Source organism: Aotus nancymaae, unplaced genomic scaffold (assembly GCF_030222135.1).
Source record: "Aotus nancymaae isolate 86718 unplaced genomic scaffold, 86718_ANA_hifiasm-v0.15.2.pri h1tg000008l, whole genome shotgun sequence".
Lineage (NCBI taxonomy): Eukaryota > Metazoa > Chordata > Mammalia > Primates > Aotidae > Aotus > Aotus nancymaae.
This window is the reverse complement of record NW_026988419.1, coordinates 37,729,978-37,755,349: the sequence shown is the minus strand read 5'-3', so window position 1 is coordinate 37,755,349 and position 25,372 is coordinate 37,729,978. Positions and strand designations below refer to the sequence as shown.

The following is a 25,372-nucleotide window of genomic DNA, read 5'->3' as shown; positions in this document are numbered from 1 at the left end:
ATAAGACTCAAGAGAGGTTATAGTGTTGTACATTTTTCCTTTCCTCTCAAACAAATTAAGGATTACATAGAAATTTAAAATAAGATGTTCATGTGTTAAATTGTCCATGGAAAATTGAACATTCATTGTATAGATTTATGTAGAATTTTGACGTGTAGAACCATCATTTAAGACAAGAATAAAGAAACTTAAAATATATACATGTTTTAAAAAATCTCTTAGTGGATGTTAACAGATGTTAACATAACTAAACCATTGGATTAGTTTAAAAGCTTTGGCAGGCACACCTCATTCATTGTGCTAATGATATCCTTTGTCAGCAGGAAGGAAAGAATATTGATTTACCAAAAGATGAATAGATTTGCATGTTTAGTATAAATCCCTGCTGTGATGATTCCTTTGACTTAGTTTAAAAATGTTTATACAGGTTCTTACTGAGAAGGGAAATGAGGAGAAAGGGAAAAACATGCAGATACCTTTGAGAATTTATAACCTGAGATAAGACTACAACAAAGATTTTAAAATGAAATAATTCACTTGATACAAAGACAATTATACAAAAATCATTTGTATTGCTATATACTAGCAGTCAACAGTTGAAAATTAAAAATTTAAAAAAGTTCTATTTATAATAGCATCAAAACATGTAATATTTAGCTTAAATCTAAAAGAATATGCATAGACCTATAAATAATAAGAGAAACCAAAGGAGACTTAAATGAAGAGCTATACCAGGTTCAAGGACCAGAAGACTGTTGTTAAGATGCTTTTTTTTTTTAATAGACACAGTGCATTCTCAATAAAAAAATTCAGCAGGCTTTTTTGCAGAGATTAACAAGCTTTTTAAAAATTTTATATAGAAAGGGGAAGGAACTTGTATAGCCAGTAGAATTTTGGAAAAAGACCACAAAGTTGATTTAAGATATACTATAAAGTCACAGTAATCAAAACAGTTGGAATTGGTGAAAGAGTAGACACATTAATCAATGGAGCAAAGCAGAGTCCTCATATATGGCAATTTACTTTCAGCAAATGGTGCTGTAACAATTGGACATCTACTTGCAATTAAAAAAGGAAGAAAAATACCTTTGACCCATAACTTACTATAGAAAAAAAAAATGAACTCAAAATAGATAATCTAAATGGAGACCCTAAAAATAGAAGAAAACAGTATCTCTGTGTCTTTGGGCTAGGTAAACTGTTCTTAGATACAGCACTAAGAGCATGCTCCATTAAGGAAAAAAGTCATAACATATACTTCATACAAATTAAAAACTCTTCACAAAAGATAGTTAAGAAAATAATAAAAAGGTAATCCACAAACTGGGACAAAATATTTGGAAAATAAATATCTGACAAAAGACTTTTAGAACCAGAATATTTAAAGACCTCTCAATTCAATCAGGAAAATAAACAACCCAACAAAATAAAATAGACACAAGACTTGAACAAACATTTCACTGAAGAAGTTATACAGATGAGATTTCAGATGCTAGATTTCAAATTATGGACTAGCAAGAATGTGGAACAGCTACAGCTCCTATACATTGCTTGTGGGGATGCAGTTTCCTATGAAGTTAGAAATATGCTTAACTGTATGGCCCAGTGATCCCACTTAATAGGTATCTGGGCAAGAGAAATGAAAACTTGTATTGACACAAAAGCCTGTTTATGAATGTGTGCAGTGGCTTTCTTCATAATTGCAAAAAACTGTAAACAACCTAAATGTTCTTGGCTGGTGAAGATAGATAAATAAACTATGGTTCATCTATGGAATATTACTGAGCAATAAAAAGTAGTTTTCTGATATACACAGTAACATAAATGAGTCTCAAATGCATTATTCTAAGTGAACAAAATCTAAACTTAAAAGACTATATACTGTGTGCTTCCATTTAGATGATGTTCTGGTAAAGGCAAAATCATAGGAACAGAAAGCAGATTGTTGGTTGCCTAAGGGCGAGTGGCCTGAAAAATATTTGGAAGGGTAATGAAACAGTTCTAGAGCTTGATGGTGTTTGTGGTTTTATGATATTATGTGTTTGTCAAAATTCATAGAAGTGTACATTTGTTAGAATTGTGTAATTATATCATAATTTTTTAAAATATTAAATGAAAATAGTTTGCCTTGAATCTTGATTAGTTAATTTATGCTGTTTGGTTGTTACTCAGAAATGAACTATCTTGCTATTCGGTAATATTAAAGAAGGCAACAAAGTTGATGTATTTCGTACCCATGACACTATCCAAAATACTGCATTATTAAATTATAAAAGGAAGCAATGCATTTTGTAACCTAAAAGACACTTCTGTAGTCTCAGTTTGTATTATGTAACATGCTAAATGAAATTGCCTGTTCAGCACAGTTCGTGGGTGAGTTATTGAAAACAAGGAGCAGAAATTTGTTAGGGAAGTTAGGGAGCTCTTTCCACAGAGAAAAAGCTCAGAAACACTGGAGAAAATTAAACAAAACTCCAGGAGCAAGAAGAGAGAAAAACTGGTATTAAATCCAGGTCTTAGCAGGAGAATTAAAGTATTTAGGATCAGAGGAGAAAAGACGTAAGGAGAATAGCATTAGATGAAAACTGGACAATGGCAACTTAGAAACCATTGGTAGATAATCTCCTTTGGTACGTTATCTAACTTTCCCAAATAATGCTGCAGTGTTTAGTTTGTAGCAATTTGTTGGAAGGTGGAAAAATGATAACTTGCAGTAATTTCTTTATTGTTAACTTCTTTTTATTGTTATAGACTATGATCTTGTAACCATGAGAGGTAATAGAACAGATCATGTATTTTTAGATACGTAGCTGTAAAGATTCTTTCTTAAGGGAAAGAAACAAGCCAGGTCAATGTTCTGTATAGCACCTTGCATATGCTGAGTGTTCAATAATTGATTCGATATTTGTTCATGTAGTAACTAAAACAAAATTATTACAGTAAGTAAAGCTAATAGGTATTTTTCTTTTATACCTCTTCAAGGTGGAATAAGCTATTGCTTTTGACCCATTTGCTTCAAGACTATTATCTTTAGCATCATTTTGCCCTTCTACTGACACCTCTCTGAGCAGTAATTTTTTTTCCCTGATGTTCCAACTTTATTTTTTTCCACAGGCTGTAGTCAAGCTTGCAGATAATGTTCCAACTTTAGATAGATGAAAAGTGCCTTTCTTCTTTTTTTGGAGGGAGAGGGTGGTGGGAGGAGAATCTATTGAGGATCCTTAGAAATAGAATTTCAGGATTTTCCCCACTGTTAGTTTTTGTTTTACATCAGCTCTGTGGTCATGGTTGATTTCACAGTCACCAGTGTCACCATTCTTCGTCATCACAGTTAGAAACAGACTTTGGATCATGGCTTAATAAGAACCTGGCATTTTACTCTATTTTCAGCATTGTTGATGCTCTTCCGAGCCTCAGCTAGACATTATGTGCATCATTGTGGAGGCACAAAAATGTGGTGTGGAGAGCTCTTTATTCTTACTACATTTTTAGGATTTTGGGGATTATTACAGTTTTGTCTGTTTCAGCATAGATATATAACCTTTCAGATGGTTGTCTTTTAGTATCATGCCTTTGAGATTCATCCAAGTTTTTGTATGCATTATGGTTTAATAAGTAAAAAAAAAATTTATGTGATAAAATATTTTTATTAAAAGTGTGTATCTTTTTAATGCTAATTTCATTGGTTTTCTTCATTCAGATTTGTGTTTTAAATCCTGTGGTTTAAAAACATTCCCATTGTTTAATTGCAGGTGATTTTGCAGTTCTTCTTAAAGCAGGCATGACTGTAAAGCAAGCCATTGTATACAACCTCCTCTCTGCCATGATGGCTTACATAGGCATGCTCATAGGCACAGCTGTTGGTCAGTATGCCAATAACATCACACTTTGGATCTTTGCAATCACTGCAGGCATGTTCCTCTATGTAGCCTTGGTGGATATGGTAAGATATTTTGTATTTTTGTGGTGCTAAACCTGCAAATGAAAGAAATCCTTGCAAGTGGTTTGAAGTCAAACTGTTTTTAAAAATGTAACTCATTTTAAAGACAATACCCTAAATAAACTCTTAAGGAAAGGCATTTAAGTAGGAGGTTTTCTTTTATGGAAACCAGTTGAGTTGCTGAAAATGATGTTACTATCTAATCATTAGTAATAGAGTTTTAATTACAGAATTATTATACTACTTTGAAGATGTTGTAATATTGGGGTAGACGTGTTTTATTTCTTTTAGCAAAATAAGTTCGTGAGCTTGTTTTATGGCAAACAGGAGAGAAGTACTATTCCTGTTAGGTAAGCCAGTCTTTTGTAGGAAGTGGTATATATTCCATAGGGTTTATATAATTTATTACTAAATTTAGCTTAAAGTTAAATGTAAATGCTAACAATTTGTTTTATTTTGATTTTACTTTAATACCCCAAATATGTTAGACAGTGTATTTACAGAACTAGCAATTAGGGTTTTTTTCGTTAGTTTGTTTTTGACTAGATATGACATTTTCTTTTTCTGGTAAGATCATAACAGTCTTATTTCAGAATTATGCAGCTTAGTTTTTATTTATTTATTTTTTGAAATAAGGTCTTGCTCTGTTGCCCAGACTGGTGTGCAGTGGTACGAACATGGCTCACTGCAGCCTTGACCACCTGGGCTCAAGTGATACTCCTGCCTCAGCCCCTGAGTAGCTAGGACTACTTAGACATACCTGCCACCACAGCCAGCAAAAATATTTTTTTTTTACTTGTTTTGTAGAAATAGGGTCCTACTATATTGCCTAGGCTGGTCTCAAACTCCTGGGCTCAAGCATTCCTACTGCCTCAGCCTCTCAAAGTGCTTGGGATTACAAGTATGAGCCACCATACCCGGCCCAGCCTAAATTTTTAATCACAAAATTAATGCCTATTTGTTATAGAAGGTTTTGAAAAGGTAAATAATTATTTCTTCTTTTAGTTTACAAAGTTACCTAAAAGTAGTCATCTTCCCTGCTGACTTTTAATATTTCATTTCCTATTCTCACCCTCAACTGATAACCTTGCTTCTGATTTCATGGAGCCATTAATCCACAAATTCTCATCATCACTTCTGCTCACCTTGCTGTATCTATGCCCATTTACCTTCTTTCCTGTTACTAAAAGGAAACTTCCCAGCAGCTGGTGCTCCTGCAGACTGCTCCGTAGAACTTATCCCCTCTGAACTCCCTTAATTTCTCCCCCCTCTTTCCCATACCATTTCCCCCTTTCTGCTGGATTATTTCTGTTAGCCTATAAACCTCATATTACTTCTCCCTTCTTAAAAAGGTGGGGGACTCTCTTAGTTCCAACTTCCCCTTTAGCTATCATGCTATTGTTGCTCTCTTTTAGGAAATTTTCATTGGTTTGTTTGGTTTGGTTTTGGATTATTTTTTGAGACAGGGTCTCACTGTGTTACCCCAGTGGGAGTGCAAGGGTGCAGTCGTGGCTCACTGCAGCCTCGACTCCCCAGGCTCAAGTAATCCTTTGCCTCTACTGCCTGAGTAGCTGGGACCACAGGTGCACACCACCATGCCTAGCTAATTTTTTTTTTTAAGTTTTTATAGACATGGAGTCTGACTATGTTACCCAGGCTGGTCTTGAATGCCTGGCCTCAAGCCATGCTCTAGCCTCAGCATTCCAAACTGCTCAGATTATAGGTGTAAGCCACCATGCCCTGCCCATTGTTTATTTTTAAATTTTCCTTTTTTTTTTTTTGAGCCAAAACTTCATCAGGTTTTCCCCGTAACTTTTCTGCCAGAACTTCTTTTGTCAAATTAACCGTATATAAAAACTAGTGTTGGAATTAGGGGGAAAGGTACCAAATTACACCTACGCAAATATTAGAGTCATATTCAGATTTGCAAAAAAGGCATAAAATGTGTTTACCATGCCACTGTTTGTGAAATCTGTAATGGTTGATAAAAAATCTGTATGAATTTAGTACTAATATGTAGCAAATTACACCAATTAAATAAGCAGCTCAAATTCATAAGTCTAAAGACCCTGTATCCCTGAGAGTTCATCTCAGTTTTAACATGGTTTCATCTTATTGTTACCTCATCAGAAGAGATAAGTTTAATAACTCCTCCCTCCATGCTGTCGTTCTTAAATATGACCTTCAGGAGATTGTTAAATATACCGTAGCACTGTCAGAGCATGATGGTTTGATTAATCGTACCCATTATTTAATAACAAATAATGTTTCTTCCTAAACAGAAGTATGAATTAAGAATTACATGACTTAACATTGTATTTTCTCCTCCCTAAACCCAAAGCACCAAGATACTGTTTTGGAGCACAACATAGTGTCCAAGAAAGTAGCATTTCAGTGTTGTCTCTGTAGATACTGATTGCAAATTTGAATTATGTTTGCAGAAAAGTGAAAGTAAAAGTTGGAAGTAGCAATTCTTTCACAATTTTGATTAGGTTTGGGTGGAAAGAATTTATGTCTATAATGATACAATGTATTTCTTCCACAAATCTTATTTACCTAGACAAGTTAAAGGAATTTAATTTTTATATTTTGAATCTACAGATTATTAGATGTAATAGTATGTGATATGCTTTAGAAATTGAAGTATATAAACTTTTAAAAGCACTATGCCTTCAAAGATATGACAATTTTCTGATTTTTGAAGTTTTATCTATATTAAGAGACTAGAGTACACTATGGGGGCACTTGCATGACTTGGTACTAGTTATGCCAGATAGCTTTGCTAGGTTATTTTCTGTGTGTGTTATTGGAAAGAAAGCAATGGCTAAGGGCATAGAGATGCCAATTTGGATTTGTCACCAAATATTTCTTTGCTGTCATGTGCAGTGGGAATGAGAATTTCAGGTGGAAAAGAGTGAAGAAGTGATATCATTTTGAATTAGATATTTCCCAAAAGAGCCTTTCTTAGTGAGTTTAAGATATATTAGTAGATGTGGGAATTGTGGTGATTTTTTTTTGAGTGTTTTAATGGCAATAAGTTGTTTTATACTTTAGCATAAAGTAAAATGTCAGAATTGATAAGGTCACTGGATGGTAACTGTTTGAAAAATGACTAATGTGTATATTTTAAGTGTTTGTTGTGGGAGATGATGAGGAGGGAACAGAGTTGGTTTTGACTTAATGACTAGCAAAAGCATAAAACTTCTTCAGTATTTGACTAAAATATATCTGTGTTCAATAAAATTATTTATAAATAAGTATATTTATAAATTATTGAACACTATATAGCATTGTGTTCAGTAAAATATTTATAATTACATTTTAGTCATTAATTTTCTTAAGTAGGAAAAATGTTTTTAAAAATTGAGTGGAAGTATTATACAAATTTAATGTGAAGATTTGTGTTTTTAGCTTCCAGAAATGTTGCATGGTGATGGTGACAATGAAGAACATGGCTTTTGTCCTGTGGGGCAATTCATTCTTCAAAATTTAGGATTGCTCTTCGGATTTGCCATTATGCTGGTGATTGCCCTCTATGAAGACAAAATTGTGTTTGACATCCAGTTTTGACCTTTCCCAGTAATCACTTGATTACGAGAATGTTACCATGCAGCTTTGCATCTGTTCCTTGTACTGTATGCACATTGCTCAAAGGAAAGTCAGTGGCTTGCACTACTTACAAGTTCCATAGATTTGAGCCTAACCACAAAAGGCTGGTGCTCAGTACTGTTTTCCCTGCATGTAGGGGTCTTTTAAAAATATAAAGCTTGTGATAAAGAGAGGAGAATACGGGACTCCATGAACCAGTGTTGGTATGTTTAAGACTTTTCACAAAATCATATAAAACACTAAAGTAGTCTCTTTATTAGTAGAAACTTCTGTGGCTATGCAGAAATAGAGATTGAACCAAAAAAAATTATTTAAACTTTAAAAATATTTTAAATGGACTTTGGGGAGACATTTTTGTGTGTTTTAAGAATGAATTGTAGTGCTTTTTAATTCAGCTACATATATACATGTGGTGATAGGGATCAACTTGACACAACTTTGAAACTGCATAAAGTAGACATAGGAACTAGAGGAAAGCTCAGGCTGCATTAGAGTATGAATTTAGCATTGGGAAAAGCCCTTATTCTTGAATCTAGAGTTACTATTTTTGTATATATTTGCGTAGTGTTTAAACCTGCAGCCTAAACTACTGAAATTTGTGATTGTATGTTTGTGTGAGCTTCAGTTTAATGAAAGATTCATAATGGTTCTTTGTATTGTTACAATACTTGGTGTTGGGATGGTCTGTTTTTGTTTTTTTTAACTTTAATTTTTTTTTGAGGGGGGAGGTGAGGGTTTAGAGCATGTGGTCAATGTTCTTTTTTAAAAATTGTAACCCTCTAGAAAATATCAAAGAAATGAATCAAATGTGCTTTAAATAGTTGATTTCCTACTTTAACAGTTCCAATTAGTTAATTGGGAAATGTAAGTTCTGAATGTTCACATTGCTTTACCAGTTTGGCATTGGAACCAAGAGCACATGGTGTGGCTGGCTGCAAGGTTGTAAAGCAGAAAATCCAAGTTTACCACATGTGTAATCTATACATGAAGTGTCAATTTAGAAGAGTTACTAGGATAAACTCCATTATTGCCGTGGCTGTCATGGTACCCAAATGACTTGGAAGAGACATTTAAATTACTCAGCTGAAATCACTTGATCATCTTGTGCCAAGATATGCTGTTGGTGCCTGATAGGGATTAGTCTCTTTTTTAGGTGCCCTATTCTCCTACCATAATTGTGAATGATTTGTGAGAAGTGCAAGCCATGTTTATCCTGAATTTTGACTTAATAATTTGTATTACTAGTCATATGCATGTAGCTTTCTGTTTATATCCTATGCCACATGGTCTTCATTTATGCCAGGTAAGCTGTATTTGAACTACGTACAGCTAGCTTTGTTTTAATCTGCTTGGCAACCAGTGTAGCTGCTGTAACAATCTTATTGTTCAAATATATAAGCGCCAAACTCTTTTCCATTCGATCTAAAATGTTATCATTTAGTCCTGTTCTTTTCCTCTTACTCCGTGAACTTTAAAACAAAAATAAAACTTCAACAGCAGCACATGCATCCAGGTATTTATAGATTATTGCCAGTGTTTCTTCTGTATGCTATAAGTAAGGGAGCTTAGGTGTTATTTCTTTAATTTATGCTTAAATTTGAAAAGTTATTTCTGACTTTCTGTATGGCCTCCTTATAATAAGTAAGAGTTTTATACATAGATTATTTTCAGCATTGGGCACTGAATTAGGACAGTCCTCATCTCATTGCTTGGCCCTTCAAGCAACCTAGCTAAAAGGTGCTGTTATTTTATTTAGTACTGCCAACTTCAAGTGATTCATATATTTATAGTTCATTTTTGGGTTTTTATACCCAAGGAGTATTCTGCATTCCAGCATTAAATCTGCTTCATTTAAAACTTTTATAAAAGCAACAACAGCTGGAATATACTCCCAGTTTTAAATGCCTGATTTAAAGCAAGTGGGTTATGCTGAAGTATGTAAAATGTTTTATATTCTCTCAGAAGTCATATTATCTATCTTATTTGCTAGATTTTAAAAATCTTAAGAGGGCTGTAACAGTTGCTGCTAGTATTTTGTTTGTTTGTTAGAGTTCCACCAGTATTTAGTTTTCACATCATTCTAATGTATAGTTTGAAGTCTTACTAGACAATCTGAATTCCACTACATTTCTGTTGGCTCCAACATTCCGTTTAGCTTGACCAGTCTAATTTAAAATTGTGTTTGTTGGAGGTCATTAATGTTACTTGTACAATGCTGTCACTGTGTGACATCCATATGAACTTTGGTATATATATCACATTGCATTCAATCAATCAGCTGTGATTATGCTTAGAACTACTTTAGTAACGAGATGCAGTGTGAATTTTTTCCATTAACAACAATAAGTCAGTGGCTTAAATGTCATTATGATCCTGCAAGGTGATTCTTGCTAAAATATCTAAACTTTTGTTTTAACTGAATCATTTTTTTTTAACTTACTTAAAAAGCTGGAAATTATCATATGCTGTTTTTTTTTCATTGTCAACAGTGATGTGTCATTTTATGTATGTTCCTAATGCTTATGGAACTCCTCCAAAATAAAGTTATTCAAAGAGAGCAAATATGCCAATGTGTTTTTAGTTTTTATTTCAGAGCATTTCCTTACATTGAAGTATGACTCACTCATATTAATCTGTATTTGCATAAGTAAATTCACAATTTTAGGTCTAGCTTTAGTCAAATGTATTTAAACCAAAAAAAAAAAAAATGCTTTAGTAGTAAAATATGCTTTCTATTCAGCCATCCAACAAACAACAAGAAACAGGAACAAAGAAGTGACATCTTCTGTTTGTTTATGAATTATGCTGACATAACAGTGCTACACCTCGTCCAATCCAGTGCTCCTTGGGTTGGTCAGAGGGAAGAGTCATGGCAATCACAAAATTCGTGGAATGGCCAGTGGTAGATAAGGTTCCTCTCCGCTCACTTGTCTTATACAATGGAGCAACATAACTTGGCTGTTTTGGTATATCTGCCCTCTTACAGGGCTTTAGCCACATCTGGAAGAAAGTACATTACACCTCTTTAAATCAAGGCTGTTACATGTACATGTGTTTGAGCCTACTATCATATTCTCAGAGTAAGGTTAGTTATGTATGCAAACTTCTGTGGCTCAAATAGATTTTATTTTCACCAGCAGTGCTGTGTGCTCAAAACATTTTATAGAACTCTTATAACAGAAAAAATAGTTTTCACCTACTCTGTCTAAAAGCATATTTTCCAACTATTCACCTCTCAGCCACACTTACCTGGGTAATGACTTTTTGTGCTTACAATAATGAAATCCAAATTGCCACCACTGATCGTGTGCCTTTATAGTAATTGAAAGACAGTCCCCACAAATACTGAAGGGATTTTTACCAACAACTGTATAACTAGAGAACCTTCCCATTTCACGAGACTATTTTAAAGGAGATTATATATATATATATTATGCTGTTTAAAATATAATTGCATTCTTTTATAACCACAGTCTATCCCCCATTCTTTTTAGTCATTAACTAAGTTCCTACAATTTATTGTTGAACCTCACCAACCTTAAAAATGAGGTTTTGGGGCGATTTGATCTTTGAATGCAACGGTAAGAACAAACTATGATCATAAAGATAATTTAATTCAGTTTTTTTTTCTGGAGTAGAAGTAATAGCAATTCTCGAGATGACAGGACTCCAATGTTCAGACCCCTCTTTTAGGTTTCTTAGGTCAAAACACAGATTGTTGAAGAAGCTTATAAGGATGCGAGTTTCTCCATTTCTCCCACTTAATTGTGGAGTCCAGACTTTCATAAGGGGGATCCACAAGGCAGTTTTGCAAATATTACCTACAGTGTAAGACTCAAAGCATTCTTCTTAACTCAGATGTATTTCATTTCAACCCCAGGGGATAAGAATTTTTATTTCTAACTAGCTCCTTATTCAGGACAATCATTATCCATTTAGAAATAAATTTCTTCTTGTACACACTGCAAGTTACTTAAGAGTTTCCATGTGAAATAAACTAAATTTCGATCAACTCCTGAAATTGCAAACGTTTATTTGTCGTTGCAACTGTCAATTTGGGTCTTGTATTTTAAACTTTTGTGCCCACAGTATTTAAAAATATATGACAGATTTCTCACAATTGGCTGTCAGTTGACCCCTCAGTGATTCTGTTAAGCTGCTCTGAAGGCTTTTTTACCTGTCTTTGAGCTGCTTCGAGAATCCAGCTAACAGAACTCACATAAATCCCACTGCTTATATTTTATCACACCATCCCAGACCTACCCTTCAAATTGTGGTAAAAATACCTTAAGCTATTTATGATGCAGTTATAGATGGAAAAAACTATATTTTATAAAGCTTAATCTGGCAATGCTGGAGATAGGTGCCTAGGAAATGTAGCTTTTTAAATTGATGGTTTTCATGATCTTTTAAAAAGTATAAGAAAAAATATAATGAACACATGTGTGTGTGTATTTACAATTGACCTCACTATTTGTGGATTCTACATTTCCAAATTTGCCTACTCACCGAAGTTTATTTCTAATCCTAAAATCAGTTGGCAGCACTGTCGTGCTCTTTGGCGGACATTCGCAGAGCATCAAAGCTGTGCGTTATCCATCACACGTTCCCAGCTCAGGTTGAACCAGGTGAGGCTCTGCTTTCTTGTTTCAACTCTCATGACCGTAAACAAGTCTCCTTTTCGTGGTCTACTTAGTTCCAGGTTTTTCACATTTTTGTGTTTTTGTTGGTGATTTCACTGTTTAAAATGGCCCCTAAGTGTAACGCAGTGCTGTCTAATGTTTCTAAGTGCAAGAAGGCTGCTGTGCCTCATAGAAAAAATACTAGCTTATGCCTCAACGAAACTCATAGCATTTTGACTGTGAGTTGTTAATGACCCAACATTGTATATTAAATAATGTGTCTTTAAACAGAAATAAAACAAGGTTCTTTATTGATCAGCTAACAAAAACGTTGTGACCAAAGAAAGAACCTTGTATTTTCCCAGGATCAGTGGTTCAGTATTTGCTAATTCAATTTTGGAAGCAACTTTATAGAATATAATTACCATAAATAACAAGAATTGACTCTGTATGTGTGTGCTTATATACATATGTACATATATATGCACACAAGATGGGGTCTACTTTATATATAACATATATGTATAAAATAATTCCACATGTATATATCATTAGAATTTACTAACCACAGGCACTGTATCATAAAGAATTTTGGGATGTGATTCTGCAAGTTTCTTGATCTTTCTATTCCAGGAAGCTCCATCCAGAAATAATCCATGAATGAAAACACCTAAATATAAAAGAAACACATTAATATAACACATTACACATTTTGATTTGAGTTCTGAATCTGAAATTTCTACATGTAAGTACTACGCAGGTGACAGATTTGTAGCCTAAGACTTATTTTCCAACGAAGGCAACCTCACGGATGTTTTAACATCCGTATTTCAAGAACATTTAAACTTTGCCTAGTGAAATAATGCAACAGTAAAAAGGCATGGAAGACAAAAAAGGAAAGACATTTTAAACGAGTCTATGGGAAGTTCTCAGTGTTTGTGAACATTATCAAATTTATATTTTTAATTGGTCAATGATTATACTATGTTTTCAGAAGCTATGAAATCTGGAGAAAATAGTTCTTAATGTAATAGGGATCCAATGTCTTGTAGCAGCATATGAGCAAAGTACCCTTCTATAGATCTCTAAAGTCATAGAATTAAATTGCTCCTCCCCTTTTAGAATTTATTCTTACTGCCAAGAGCTCTCCTTAGCCCCTGCCCTCATAAAATTAAAAGTATAGGCCAGGCATTGTGGCTCATGCCTGTAATCTCAGCACTTTGGGAGGCTGAGGTAGGTGGATCACAAGGTCAGGAGTTCGAGACCAGCCTGGCCAACATGGTGAAACCCCTCTCTACTAAAAATACAAAAATTAGCCAGGCGTGGTGGCTGGTGCCTGTAATCCCAGCTACTTGGGTGGCAGAGGCAAGATAATTGCTTGAACCCGGGAGGTGGAGGTTGCAGTGAGCCAAGATCACACTATTGCACTCTAGCCTGGGTGACAGAGCAAGACTCGATGTCTCAAAACAACGGCAACAACAACAACAAAAAATATAACCCTGAAAGAAACATCAATGCTGCTCAAACTTCAACCCAAATGCCACCTTCTGCCTTTTACAATGATAAGAATTAGAAAAAAATTCTTGCATCTGAATTAAATACTTAAGAATTAACTATAACTCCTTTAAGAAAACTTTCCTTGGGAAATGTGATGTTTTCAAACTTTTACCAAAATAACTCAGTAGTAGGCCATAGAGAAAGCAGCTAAGCATGAAAGCCAGATGGCCTGGTCTGAATCTCAACTCTGTCAATCACTAGCTGTGAGACCTTCAGCAAGTTACTTAATCCCCCTGAGCCTTAGTTTCCACCTTGTCTAATGGTGATAATAGTAGTATCTGAGCCCTAGGGGTATTGTGAGGACTCAGTGTAAAGGACTGGGCAGTCTGGATCCCCACAGTGGCACAGAGCAGCCCCACAGTAAGTATCCCTGCCATTTTCTTGATTTGCTTTTACCCAACTTAAACATTTCTTTGCTCCATTGCCAAATTTGAACCAAATTATTTATCCTTCTGGTATGTTGCTAAATTTATCTAACTAAAAAAAATTATTATTATTTTTTTTTTTTGAGATAGAGTCTTGCTCTGTCGCCCAGGCTGGAGTGCAGTAGCGCGATCTTGGCTCACTGCAACCTCTGCCTCCTGGGTTCGAGCGATTCTCCTGCCTCAGCCGCCTAGGTAGCTGAGATTACAGGTGCATGCCAGCACACCCAGCTAATTTTTGTATTTTTGGTAGAGAGAGGGTTTCACCATGTTGGTGAGGCTGGTCTCAAACTCCTGACCTTGTGGTCTGCCTGTGTCAACCTCGCAAAGTGCTGGGATTACAGGCGTGAGCCACCAGGCCCAGCCTATACTTTTAATTTTATGAGGGTAGAGGCTTAAACTCATATTTATTAGTGTCTTTTATGACATATCATAGTGAGCTGTATGGAAAAAAATTTTGTTAAAGCTTATATTATTAAGGAAACAATAAACAACTTAGCAGAAGATTGTTAAATTTCTTCTGTATTTATTTATTTTAAAAGCCTCCAGTGGTATAAAGTTTCTTCTGAGTATGTTAAGATAAAGGGATTTTGAACAAATGATCAGAATAATGGTAAGTTAAGCATCTGTGGCTGAAAAATACAATTTTTAAGATATCATATGTCCCAACGATTCTTTATTCCTTGCATCTGTTGTTCTTAAATGTGTTTCTGCAATAACTGTTTAAGTATTAGAGACCGGAATAAAAGGTATCTTTTAAAGGTTGGGTTAGAGTCCACAAATTTTTAGTGGATTCCAGTAGCATAATTTTTGGAATTTCCCCAGTACCATTTGAGGGCCCTTTATGTGCTAGATACTGACAGGCACTCAGGAAAGAATGGTGCAGACAAACAAGGTCACCTCTCTCCTAGTATCTGTATATAGTGGGGGAGAGAGATAATAAAGAAAGAAACACATAAGATAATTACAGTCTAACTGATGCTTTGAAGTTGATAAGCAGAGTTGCAAGACAGGAGAGTAAGGTGAAATAGGCAGCTCCAACAGATGGAAGCTCATAGAAGTTCTTGCTAATGACCAGTAATTTAAGCTGAGACCAGAAGATTGAGAAGTGTACACCATGCTGAGTCTGGGCTTAGGAACAAAGATCCCAAAGAGAAAAGAACATGAGCCATTCTAGAAACTGTCAGGAGGTTAGTGTGACCTGAGCATAGTGGCACAGGACGAGACCGTATGGGTGGGCAGCAGCTAGAACATGCCTGGCCTCACTGTCACCGTAAGGGGTCTGGGTTTTATTCAAACCACAAGGGGAAAAAAAACTATTAACTTATTCAGTTGTCTGGATTTTCATTGGAGACCAAAGGCTGATATGTTTTCATTTTTTAAAATCTGTGGCTTCTGTACAAATTAAGGGCAATAAATGGGTAATGACAGGAGGGAGACAGGATAAAGGCTAGAGCAGATGGCAAGATAAAAATGGTGGTGGGCCCAGGTGCGGTGGCTGATGCCTGTAATCCCAGCACTTTGGGAGGGCAAGGTGAGTGGAATCCTTGAGCTCAGGAGTCCGAGATGAGCCTGGGCAACACAGGGAGCCCAGTCTATACAAAAAATGAAAAAAACTAGCTGGGCATGGTGGCGCACGCCTCTGGTCCCAGCTACTCAGGAGGCTGAGTGGGAGGATCACTTCGGCCCAGGAGGTCAAGGCTGCAGTAAGCCAAGATAGTACCACTGTACTGTAGCCTGGGTGACAGAGTGAGACCCTATCTCAAAAAAAAAAAAAACAAAAAAAACAGAGTGGTGGCAGTAGGACTGTAGGTGAGCAACTGCCCTTGATACGAACAGATGAGGGAGGAGAAGAATGAAGAATTCCTGGGTTTCTGGCTGGATGGTGGTGCCATTTAATAAATTACTCATTTTACATATTCAGGAGACACCAAAGTGGAGATTTCAGGTTGTCAATTGGATATAGAGGTCTAGATCTTAGAGGAAAGACCTAGATTGGAGATTCAGAGATTTACATTTGGAGGATGTAAGCAAAGAAGATATAAAAAATAATAAGGTCACTCGGGGATAGGATGCTGTCAGAAAGGAGAAATAGTCCCAGGACTGAGTCCGTAGAAACTAGTATTAGGGGAGCCTGAGCCACTCAAGCAGCATGAATGTGGCCAATGAGATAAGGAAAATCAGGAGAGGGTGATGTCCTGGAAACAAAGAGAGAAGTATGTCTCTAGAAAGATGAAAGGTAGATAAGAAGTAGGAAGTGAGAACCTGCAGACAGCATGTAAAGACAATTTCTTTGAGAAATTCTCCTATAATGGTGAGTGGAGATAGGGACAGTAGCTGAGGGGGATGTAGAAAGACAACTGAAATGGTTGATTTAAGATGAGAGATTCTAGAGCATGTTGTGGGTTGACAGGAATTATCTAGTAATGAGAGAACAATCATTTGTTCTGAAAAGAGAGGGCACAATTAAAGGACCAAAGCCCTTGAGAAGGAAAAAGAAAATGAAATCTGGATTCCTCGAGGGTGCAGATGTTGACAAATGTATGGAGTCAGTGGTGCTAAGAACTATCTTCAGATGGCTTTTAATTTTTTCCATGAAAAATAAGGTGAGATGTGGGGACAGAAGGAAGGGCAAAGAGAGCATAAGTGGTTGTTGCGAGAGGAGGAAAGCGAGTATCCCCAGGAATAGTAGTGGGATTCCTTCAGAGTGTTACAAACCATCTTGAGATTTGTGACCATCAATTTAAAATAAAACTTCTTGGCACAGTAATGTGATTATCATACACTGCTGTGGTTACATATCTACTTGTTAGTGTCTCCCACCACAGTATAAATTAGTTGAGGGATAAGATCATAAATTGTTCCCTGTTGATATCTCCAGGGCCTGATAGAAAGTGAGCTAGTGAATTCATCATTCAGTGATAATTAAGAAAGTTGTCTTCAACACATTAGTTAAAGCAGTACACATTAACAGTCACTTAGAGACTAATGTCATTTATATAAAGACAATACAATTTTGGTAAAATTCTGAAATCTGTAGCATTTAAAAAATAACTCGTTTAAAATAGTGGCCTTGTCCACTAAATTTGAAATAAAACATCAGGGTAGCCATAAAGTATAGACAATCCATTAAGAAAGCTTTCCTCAGTCTTTCAACCACAAAGCAAATGTTTCTATTAGTTATATTTTGGAATGATAAGCTATACGTTTTGGAATGATATATATAACAGGACAGAATACATATTTTAGGATTCTACAAAGGTATACTCTTCAAGGGACCAGGGAAAAAACCTTTCCAATGCTGTACCATGTCCAGTCCCCACAGCCAACATAAGATTATGGCTGTTATCCCATGTGCTGTTAATTTGATGATTACTTTCTTCTTAATGTTTTAGAAATAACTTCTAACTTATAAAATTTTGCAAAAAAAAAAGTGCAAAGGACATGCATATATCCTTTATCCTGATTCATCTACTGTTATCATTTTCTTCTATTTGCTTCATCATTCCCCCTCACCCTTCTCTCTCTCTCTTTCCCCCTGCTCACTCATTTGCTCTCTGTCTCTCCATAATTTTTTTCTCTGGCATTTAGGGTAAATTACATTCATGATTATTACTTTTTTAACAGTTGAGAAAAGTAAGCTAGAATGTCATGTTTTTGTTCAGTGCCCAGATATGAGCCAACTCATTCTGTCCCTGCACTTACCATCCTCAGGAGCCTGCTTGTATTCTTTGTCTTCCATCACTTCATAGTCAAACCCAAGAAGATCAATGGGAATTGTGTATTTCCTGGCATAGTTCTGCTGGGCACCAGTCAGGAAGGCTTGTGTGAAGAAGAAGCCAGAAAGCCAGAAGACTGGAGGAGGGCCAATCTCGTACCATTGCTAGGGTGTAAAACATAAGTCAGCTAACAGTAGAGCCTTTCAACCTTTTTTTTTTTTTTTTCTTGGCAACAGGGTCTCACTCTGGTTGCCCAGGCAAGGCTCAGGTGACCCTCCCACCTCAGCCTCCCAAGTAGCTGGGAATACAGGCACATGCCACCACACCTGGCTAATTTTTTGTATTTTCAGTTGAGAAGAGATTTTGCTATTTTGCACAGGCTGATCTCAAACTCCTAGACTCAAGCAATATGCCTTTCTCAGCCTTCCAGAGTGCTGGGATTACAGGCATGAACCACCACACCTAGTGAGCCTTTCAACTTTTGAATACAACACTGCTTAATAAAATTTATCCAAAGATATTTATTGTCTTTTAGATAAACTAATAAATTACCTCTGAGGAATAACAAGCCATACTATCAAGGTTTTAAAAACAGATAGCATATTCAGTGTTTGTCCTGACTTCAATTTCATACTTATATCAGCTTGGGAATTACAATGACCATTAATAACAAACATAAATGTCTGTGTTATACATGCCCCGTGACTCTTTCAGAAAGGCTCCCTACAATAGTTAATATCTAATATGCATTGTTATATAATATATCATGTTATACAGTTGAACAGAAGAGATCCCCATCAAGTCTGGTCAGATGGTAATGTTTTTCACTTTTTTTCTCTAATTAGTCATCAGTCCCAACAGAATGTTGCTTTGGAAGTTTTTCTTCCTACTTCACTGAAAGACAATAAACTTCAACATATAGGAACACAATATTGTGCCAGGAATTCCTGAAAGAAGCCAGGTAGTGAGACCTTAAAGCCTTTAGAAATGTCAAGATACTTTAATTCTCTGTTCATAACATAGATTCTAATGGTGAGTTAGTTGAATATCAACTTTAATTAGATAGATGGTAAATTAGAGAAGCCAATCTGAAGAAATGAATTTGAAAAGCTTTTCCCTCTAAGAGCCCAAGATAGAACTTTATCCTTCAAAAACTATCTTAGTTCCTTAGTATTGGCTCTAGCATAACAAAAGGCTTGTATTATGAAAAGGGAGATTTTATTCCTGCAGAAATATCTTTATAGGTGGCTGTTGACACATTTTGTACAGACTCTAGGAAATTAATCAATATTTCTAATAGGTATAATTGTTAATAAGAACATAGTTCAGCACCAATATTACCAGACAATTAGTAGGCTTCTGCCCACTCAACATTTCTAAGACAATTAGCCATTGAGGTCATTACTGACTTGGCCTGAACCAGCAATCCAGTGATTTCATGACCTAGAAAAGTGCTGGGAAATGAAGATATAATACCCCTCACTGGTAGCTTGACTGGCTTTCTAAGATGCTTTGCTGTAGGTATTTATTTTAATGTTGACTACTTAGTGGAAAAATCAACATAGCTAGATGTTTTCTCCCTTCATTTAATACTAGCTTTTTGACAGTTCAGTGTAGCAGTTACAAACATCTTATGAAAGATTAAGAAGTGGTGATTTATGTCCGGGATGCACAGAAAAATTAAGAGAGTAATACTTATTACATTAAGCATTCTGATGAAGAAAAAGAAAACAAGAGAAACTTAACAACGTACGATCATTTGAATGAACTTACCTGCAAGAATTTTAGTCTTGCAAGGAAGTCATTCACATAGCTGCCAAGTGGTTTAAGGCTTGGGTAGGATTTACCCATCCACATTTCTGGAATTTTGACATTCAAAATGCTGCTAACCACTTCTTCAAGTTCTGTAGACATGACTACAAGCCCCTGAAACACATTTAACCTTGGTAAATATCACAGTATAAATATAAATAGCATAATAGTATAAATACCTCCTTCACAATTATCCTTTGTTCACAATTGTGATTAGTTAAGGTTGAGTCATACAGAAAAAAAAAAAGTGGAAATATTTGTTTTTGCTTATTTGAACTATTCCTTAGAAAAATATTAACAATTTTAATCTAACCAAAAATTTTTTTCTTTTTTGAGATGGGGTCTTTCTCTGTTGTTGCCCAGGCTGGAGTGCAGTGGTGGGATAATGGCTCACTGCAACCTTGACCTTCTGGGCTCAACTAATCCTTCCACCACAGGCTCCCAAGTAAGGAGCATGCATCTACAGGCATGCATCACCACACCTGACTAATATTTTACTCGAAAATTTCTTTTTGTATAGGAGACCATGGAGGGTGGCTCATGCCTGTAATCCTAGCACTTTGGGGCCAAGGCAGGTGAATCACTTGAGCTCAAGTTAATGATGAGACTGGGCCACATGGGAAAACCTCATCTCTACAAAAAAATACAAAAATTAGCTGGGCGTGGTGGTACACACTTGTAGAACCAGCAACTTAGGGGGCTGAGGCAAAAGGATCGCTTGAACCTGGGAGGTTGAGGCTGCAGTGAGCCAAGATTGTGTCACTGCACTCCAACCTGGGTGACAAAGTGAGACCCTGTCTCGAAAAAAAAAAAGAATTATAGAGATGGGGTGTGACTATGTTGCCCATGCTGGTCTCAAACTCCTAGCCTCAAGCAGTCCTTCTGTCTTCACCTCCCAAAGTGCTGGGGTTATAGGCATGAACCACTGCACCTGCACCTTATCTCACCCAATTTTAATAGAAAAAAATCTTCTTAATCAATACTTGGCTAGTCACTAACCATTAAATCACAGACTAACTTTGACTTAGTTTACTGTCTATTAAGTGGATAAGTAATATAGCTCTACACTGCATTCTGGAAAGGATGGTGATAAATATAAAATTAGAAATGTTACATAAAATGCTTTGAAAAGCTAAAATGTCCTAGAATTGAATTATGAAGTCTAGTTGACCATTCCCATTTTAAGTGACTGATGCACAGGTGTTAAGACTTTGAAGGCCCTGAAAATTCCTTTGACTTTTAATTGGGCCAGATGCTACTGTCATTTCTGTCTTTCCTATAGTTGAAAATATTATTCCAACTAACATATGGAGAAGATTTGGGAGTAAATTTGATGTACTAAATACACACATTTCATTTGCCTTCTTCTCAAAACCCCACTGAAACAGCAGTAAAATAATTGACTTTTTAAAGACATAAGCCCCCAAGTGTAGAAACAAAGAGGGGAAGAGAAAATGACAACACATTTGTGGGAGCTAGGAATCATATGGACAGCTGGTAGTAGACTTAGCAGACAGAAGAAACCTGATCCTAAGTTGGCAGGAAGAAAAGCTGAGAATCAGCCAGACACACACCGCAGAATACCCCTAAATCTTGGAAATGAATGTCCTAGGTACTTCTGAAAGTGGGGCAAGGAGGTCAATGTTAAAGATCATTAAAACCTGGTATAAAAAACAGAATCCTAGATCTTCCTCCCCCGCCCCCAAACTATGTGTTGCCTACCTTGAATATAACCCGGAATGAAAAATGCAGAAATCCCTAGAGTAGGAAATGCCAGACTCTGTTAGGGCTAAAGTTATCATACCAATATCAGGAGGATTAAGTGAATGTATGAATACTGGATACTGAGATCCCTGGGGCTTCTTTTCCCTTTTAGTTCCCAGAGTACTAGAAGCCAGCCCTTTATCTTCCAGGAAGGAGACAGGAAGAAGCAGGTCAGGAAGAAATACATAATCATGCTCAATGTTTCTTAAAACAAACGGCCTAGCCAGCTAACACTACATTGAAGACCACAGTCCAGCTAACACTACATTGAAGACCACAGTCCAGCTAACACTATGTTGAAGACCACAGTCCAGCTAACACTACATTGAAGACCACAGTCCAGCTAACACTACACTGAAGACCACACTCCAGCTAACACTACACTGAAAACCACAGTCCAGCTAACACTATGTTGAAGACCACAGTCCAGCTAACACTACATTGAAGACCACAATCAACAATCAACAGTATTCTTATTGTGTTCATTCAACATGATAATGCCCATTCTTACACATAAGCAAACAACCCCAAATTATCAGATGCCAGAAGAGGCTTCTAACATGAAAAGTTTTTCAATTATGCATTCAACTTCTAAACACAAAAAAGATTTTTCAGATTTTTTACTTCTTCTTGTATCAATTTGGTAACATGTTTTCCCAAGAATTTGTTTATTTCATTTACATTTTAAAATGTATTTACATTTTAAACGTATCGACATAGCAATGTTTGAGGAGGGAGGCAGAGCAAGATGGCCAATGGAAGCCTCCATAAATTGTTCTCCCTGCAGGAACACCAAATTTAACAACTATCTACACCAAAAAGCAACTTCATAAGAACCAAAAATCAGGTGAATGATCACAGTACCCGGTTTTAACTTTTAATCACTGAAAGAGGCACTGAATAGGGTAGGGAAGACAGTCTTGAATTGCTCAGATGCCACTCCTCCTCCATCCCCCAGCAGTGGCCTTGTGGTGCTGAGAATCTGTTGCTTGTGGGAGAGTGTGGTGATTGAGACTTCGCACAGGAACTTAGTGCTTCCCTGTCACAGAGGACAGCAGCACCAGGAAGAGCTCAGCTGATGCCTGTGAAAGAAGCATTTAGACCAACCCTAGCTACAGGGGAATCACATATCCCAGTGGTTGGAACTTCAGATTCAGCAAGCCTTGCCACCACCAGCTAAAGTGCTCTGGGATTCTAAACAAACTTGAAAGGCAGTCTAGGCCATGGGGCCTACAATTCCTAGGCAAGTCCTAGTCCTGTGCTAGACCCAGAGCTAGGGGCTTGGGGGACATGCAATCTAGTGAGACACTACCAGGGTGGTTAATGGAGTGCTTGCACCACCCCTCCCTCAATCCCAGGCAGCACAGCTTGCAGCTCCAACTTCCTACGGCTTGAGGAAAGGAAAGGGAAGAGTAAAGAGGACTGTGTCTTTCCACTTGGGGCCAGTTCAGCCACAGTAGGATGGGGCACTGGGAACAGTCCTAGGGCCCACATTCTAAGTCCTGGTTCCTGGACAAAATTTCTAGACACTTCTTGGGTCATAAAGGAACCTGCACACTTGAAGGGAAGGGTCTACTCCTGGCAGGATTCATCACCTCCTTACTAAGGAGCTCTTGGGCCCTGAGTAATAAGCAGCAGTAGCCAGGTATACACACCATGGGCCTTGAGTGACTCAGAGCCATGCTGGCTTCAGTTGTGACCCTGCATGTTCCCACCTGTGGTGGCTACCAGGAGAGATTCCCTTCTGAGGAAAGCACAGGGAAGAGTAAAGGGGACTTTGACTTGCAGCTTAGGTACCAGCTTGACTGCTACAGTGAGGTCTTAGGGTCCCTGATTCCAGGCCTTGGCTCTGGAAAGGAGTTCAAGCCTAGCCTGGGCAACATGGTGAAACCCCGTCTCTACAAAAAATATAAAAATTAGCTGGGTGTGGTGGTGCACGTCTATAATCCCAGCTACTTGGGGGGCTGAGGCAAGAGGATCGCTTGAACCTGGGGGGTCGAGGCTGCAGTGAGCCAAGACTGTGCTGCTGCACTCCAGCCTGGCTGACAAAATGATACCCTGTCTCAAAAAAAAAAAAAAAAAATTGTAGAGACAGGGTCTCGCTACGTTGCCCATGCCAGTCTCAAACTTCTAGCCTCAAGCAATCCCTTTCTCAGCCTCCTAAAGTACTGGGATCTGCACCTGCACCTGATCTAACCAAATTTTAATAGAAAAATCTTCTTAATTAATACTTGGCTACTTGCTAGCTATTAAATTACATACTAACTTTGACTTAGTTTACTTTGTGGGGCACACTGCTCTAAAGGGTAAGTCCCAGGCCTGGCAACTTTCACCACAAGGTGGCTGAAGAGTCCTTGGGCCTTGAGTGAAGATCAGGAAGTAGCCTGGCAGTACTTGCTGTTGACCTGTGGTGATAGTGGCTACAGGGAGAGGCTCTTCTGCCTGTGGAATGGGAAAAAAAGACAACACAACTGTGTATGAGAAGAGCTTTGTCTTGTGGTTTGGGTGCCAGCTCAGCTGCAGAAGAGAGCACCAGGCAAATTCTTAAATTTTCAGGCTCTTTAGGCTCTGACTCCCACAGAACATCTCTGGACTTATCCAGGGCCCAGGAGAACTCACTGCTGTGAAGAGAAGGACACAAGCTTGGTTGGGTTTGCCACCTGCTGACTACTGTAGAGTCCCAGGGCCTTGAGCAAACATAGACAGTAGCCAGGGAGTGGTTACAACAGGCCTTGGATGAGACCCAGTGCTGTGCTGGTTTCAGGTCTGACTCAGCACAGTCTCAACGTTGGTGGCCATATGGGTGCTTGTGTCTCCCCTCTCCTGGCTTCAACTCAGCACAGAGAGAGTCCATGTGTTTATGAGAAACAAAGTGAAGAGAACAAGACTCCTTCCCCTGCAATTTAGAGAAGTCTTCTGGACCTTATCCAAGACCACCAAGGCAGTATCTCTATGAGTCTGAAAGAGCTACAGCATTACTGGGCTTCTAGTGCCCCCTAAAGCAGATACAGTTGCAGTGACCAAAAACTTAGATTGCAACATACAAGTCTCTTCAAATATCTGGAAAGCATTCCCAAGAAGCAAGGGTACAAACAAGCCCAGACTGTGAAGACTACGATAAATACTCATCAGTGCCCACACACTGACAAACATCCACAAGCATCAAGACCATGTAGGATATTGAATGGTGTCTGGGTAGCAAACAATAAAAAAATAATAATAATAAGACCATTCAGAAAACATGACCTTACCAAATAAACTAAATAAGGCACCAATGACCAATCCTGGAGAGACAGAGATATGTGACCTTTCAGACAGAGAATTCAAATAACTGTTTTGAGGAAACTAAAAAAAAAAAAAAAAAAAATTCCAAATAAGACCAAGAAGGAATCCAGAATCCTATTAGATAAATTTAACAAAAAGATTGAGATAATTAAAAAGAATCAAGCAGAAATTCTGGAGCTAAAAAATGCAATTAATATGCTGAATAATGCATCAGAGTCTCTTAACAGCAGAACTAATCAAGCAGAAGAAATAATTAGTGAGCTAGAAGACAGGCTAGTTGAAAATACACAGTAAGATGAGACAAAAGAAAAAAGAATAAAAAGAAGAAAGCACACCTCCAGTGTTACTACAAGAGACAAGTTCAGCTGGATTTCTTCAATCATATCATTGGTCTCTGTCTGTACTCGTTTTGCCATAATCCTTTCGGCAGTGGTTAAACGTTTTAAAATGTAAAATGGGTCATTTCAATTCATTGCTTAAAACCCTGTGAAGGTGTCTTTTACATTTATACTTTAAAATAAAATGACATTTAAGACCCTAACTATGGCTGACAACAACATCACGATCCAGCCTCTAGCGTCTTCTCTCTAGTACCAGGGTCTGTCTTATGCTCACTCCACTCTAGTCTATCAGCCTTCCTAC

General features: G+C 37.2%; 2 protein-coding genes across 6 annotated transcripts in view; one reads left to right on the top strand and one right to left on the bottom strand.

The window, feature by feature from the left end:
- SLC39A10 (solute carrier family 39 member 10) overlaps window positions 1–10,111 on the top strand; it is a 167,813-nt gene extending 157,702 nt beyond the window's left edge. For all 5 annotated transcript variants that reach the window (XM_064373221.1, XM_012454046.2, XM_012454043.3 and 2 more), the window contains 2 exons: window positions 3,753–3,943; window positions 7,352–10,111. In XM_064373221.1, the coding sequence (XP_064229291.1) occupies window positions 3,753–3,943; window positions 7,352–7,510 (350 nt within the window). In that variant the 3' untranslated portion in view covers window positions 7,511–10,111. The remainder of the gene's footprint in view (window positions 1–3,752; window positions 3,944–7,351) is intronic.
- An 8-nt stretch (window positions 10,112–10,119) lies between these two features.
- DNAH7 (dynein axonemal heavy chain 7) overlaps window positions 10,120–25,372 on the bottom strand; it is a 260,963-nt gene continuing 245,710 nt past the window's right edge. The window contains 4 exon segments of the mRNA XM_064372762.1: window positions 10,120–10,549; window positions 12,738–12,841; window positions 17,856–18,033; window positions 19,643–19,795. Of these exon segments, the coding sequence (XP_064228832.1) occupies window positions 10,343–10,549; window positions 12,738–12,841; window positions 17,856–18,033; window positions 19,643–19,795 (642 nt within the window). The 3' untranslated portion in view covers window positions 10,120–10,342.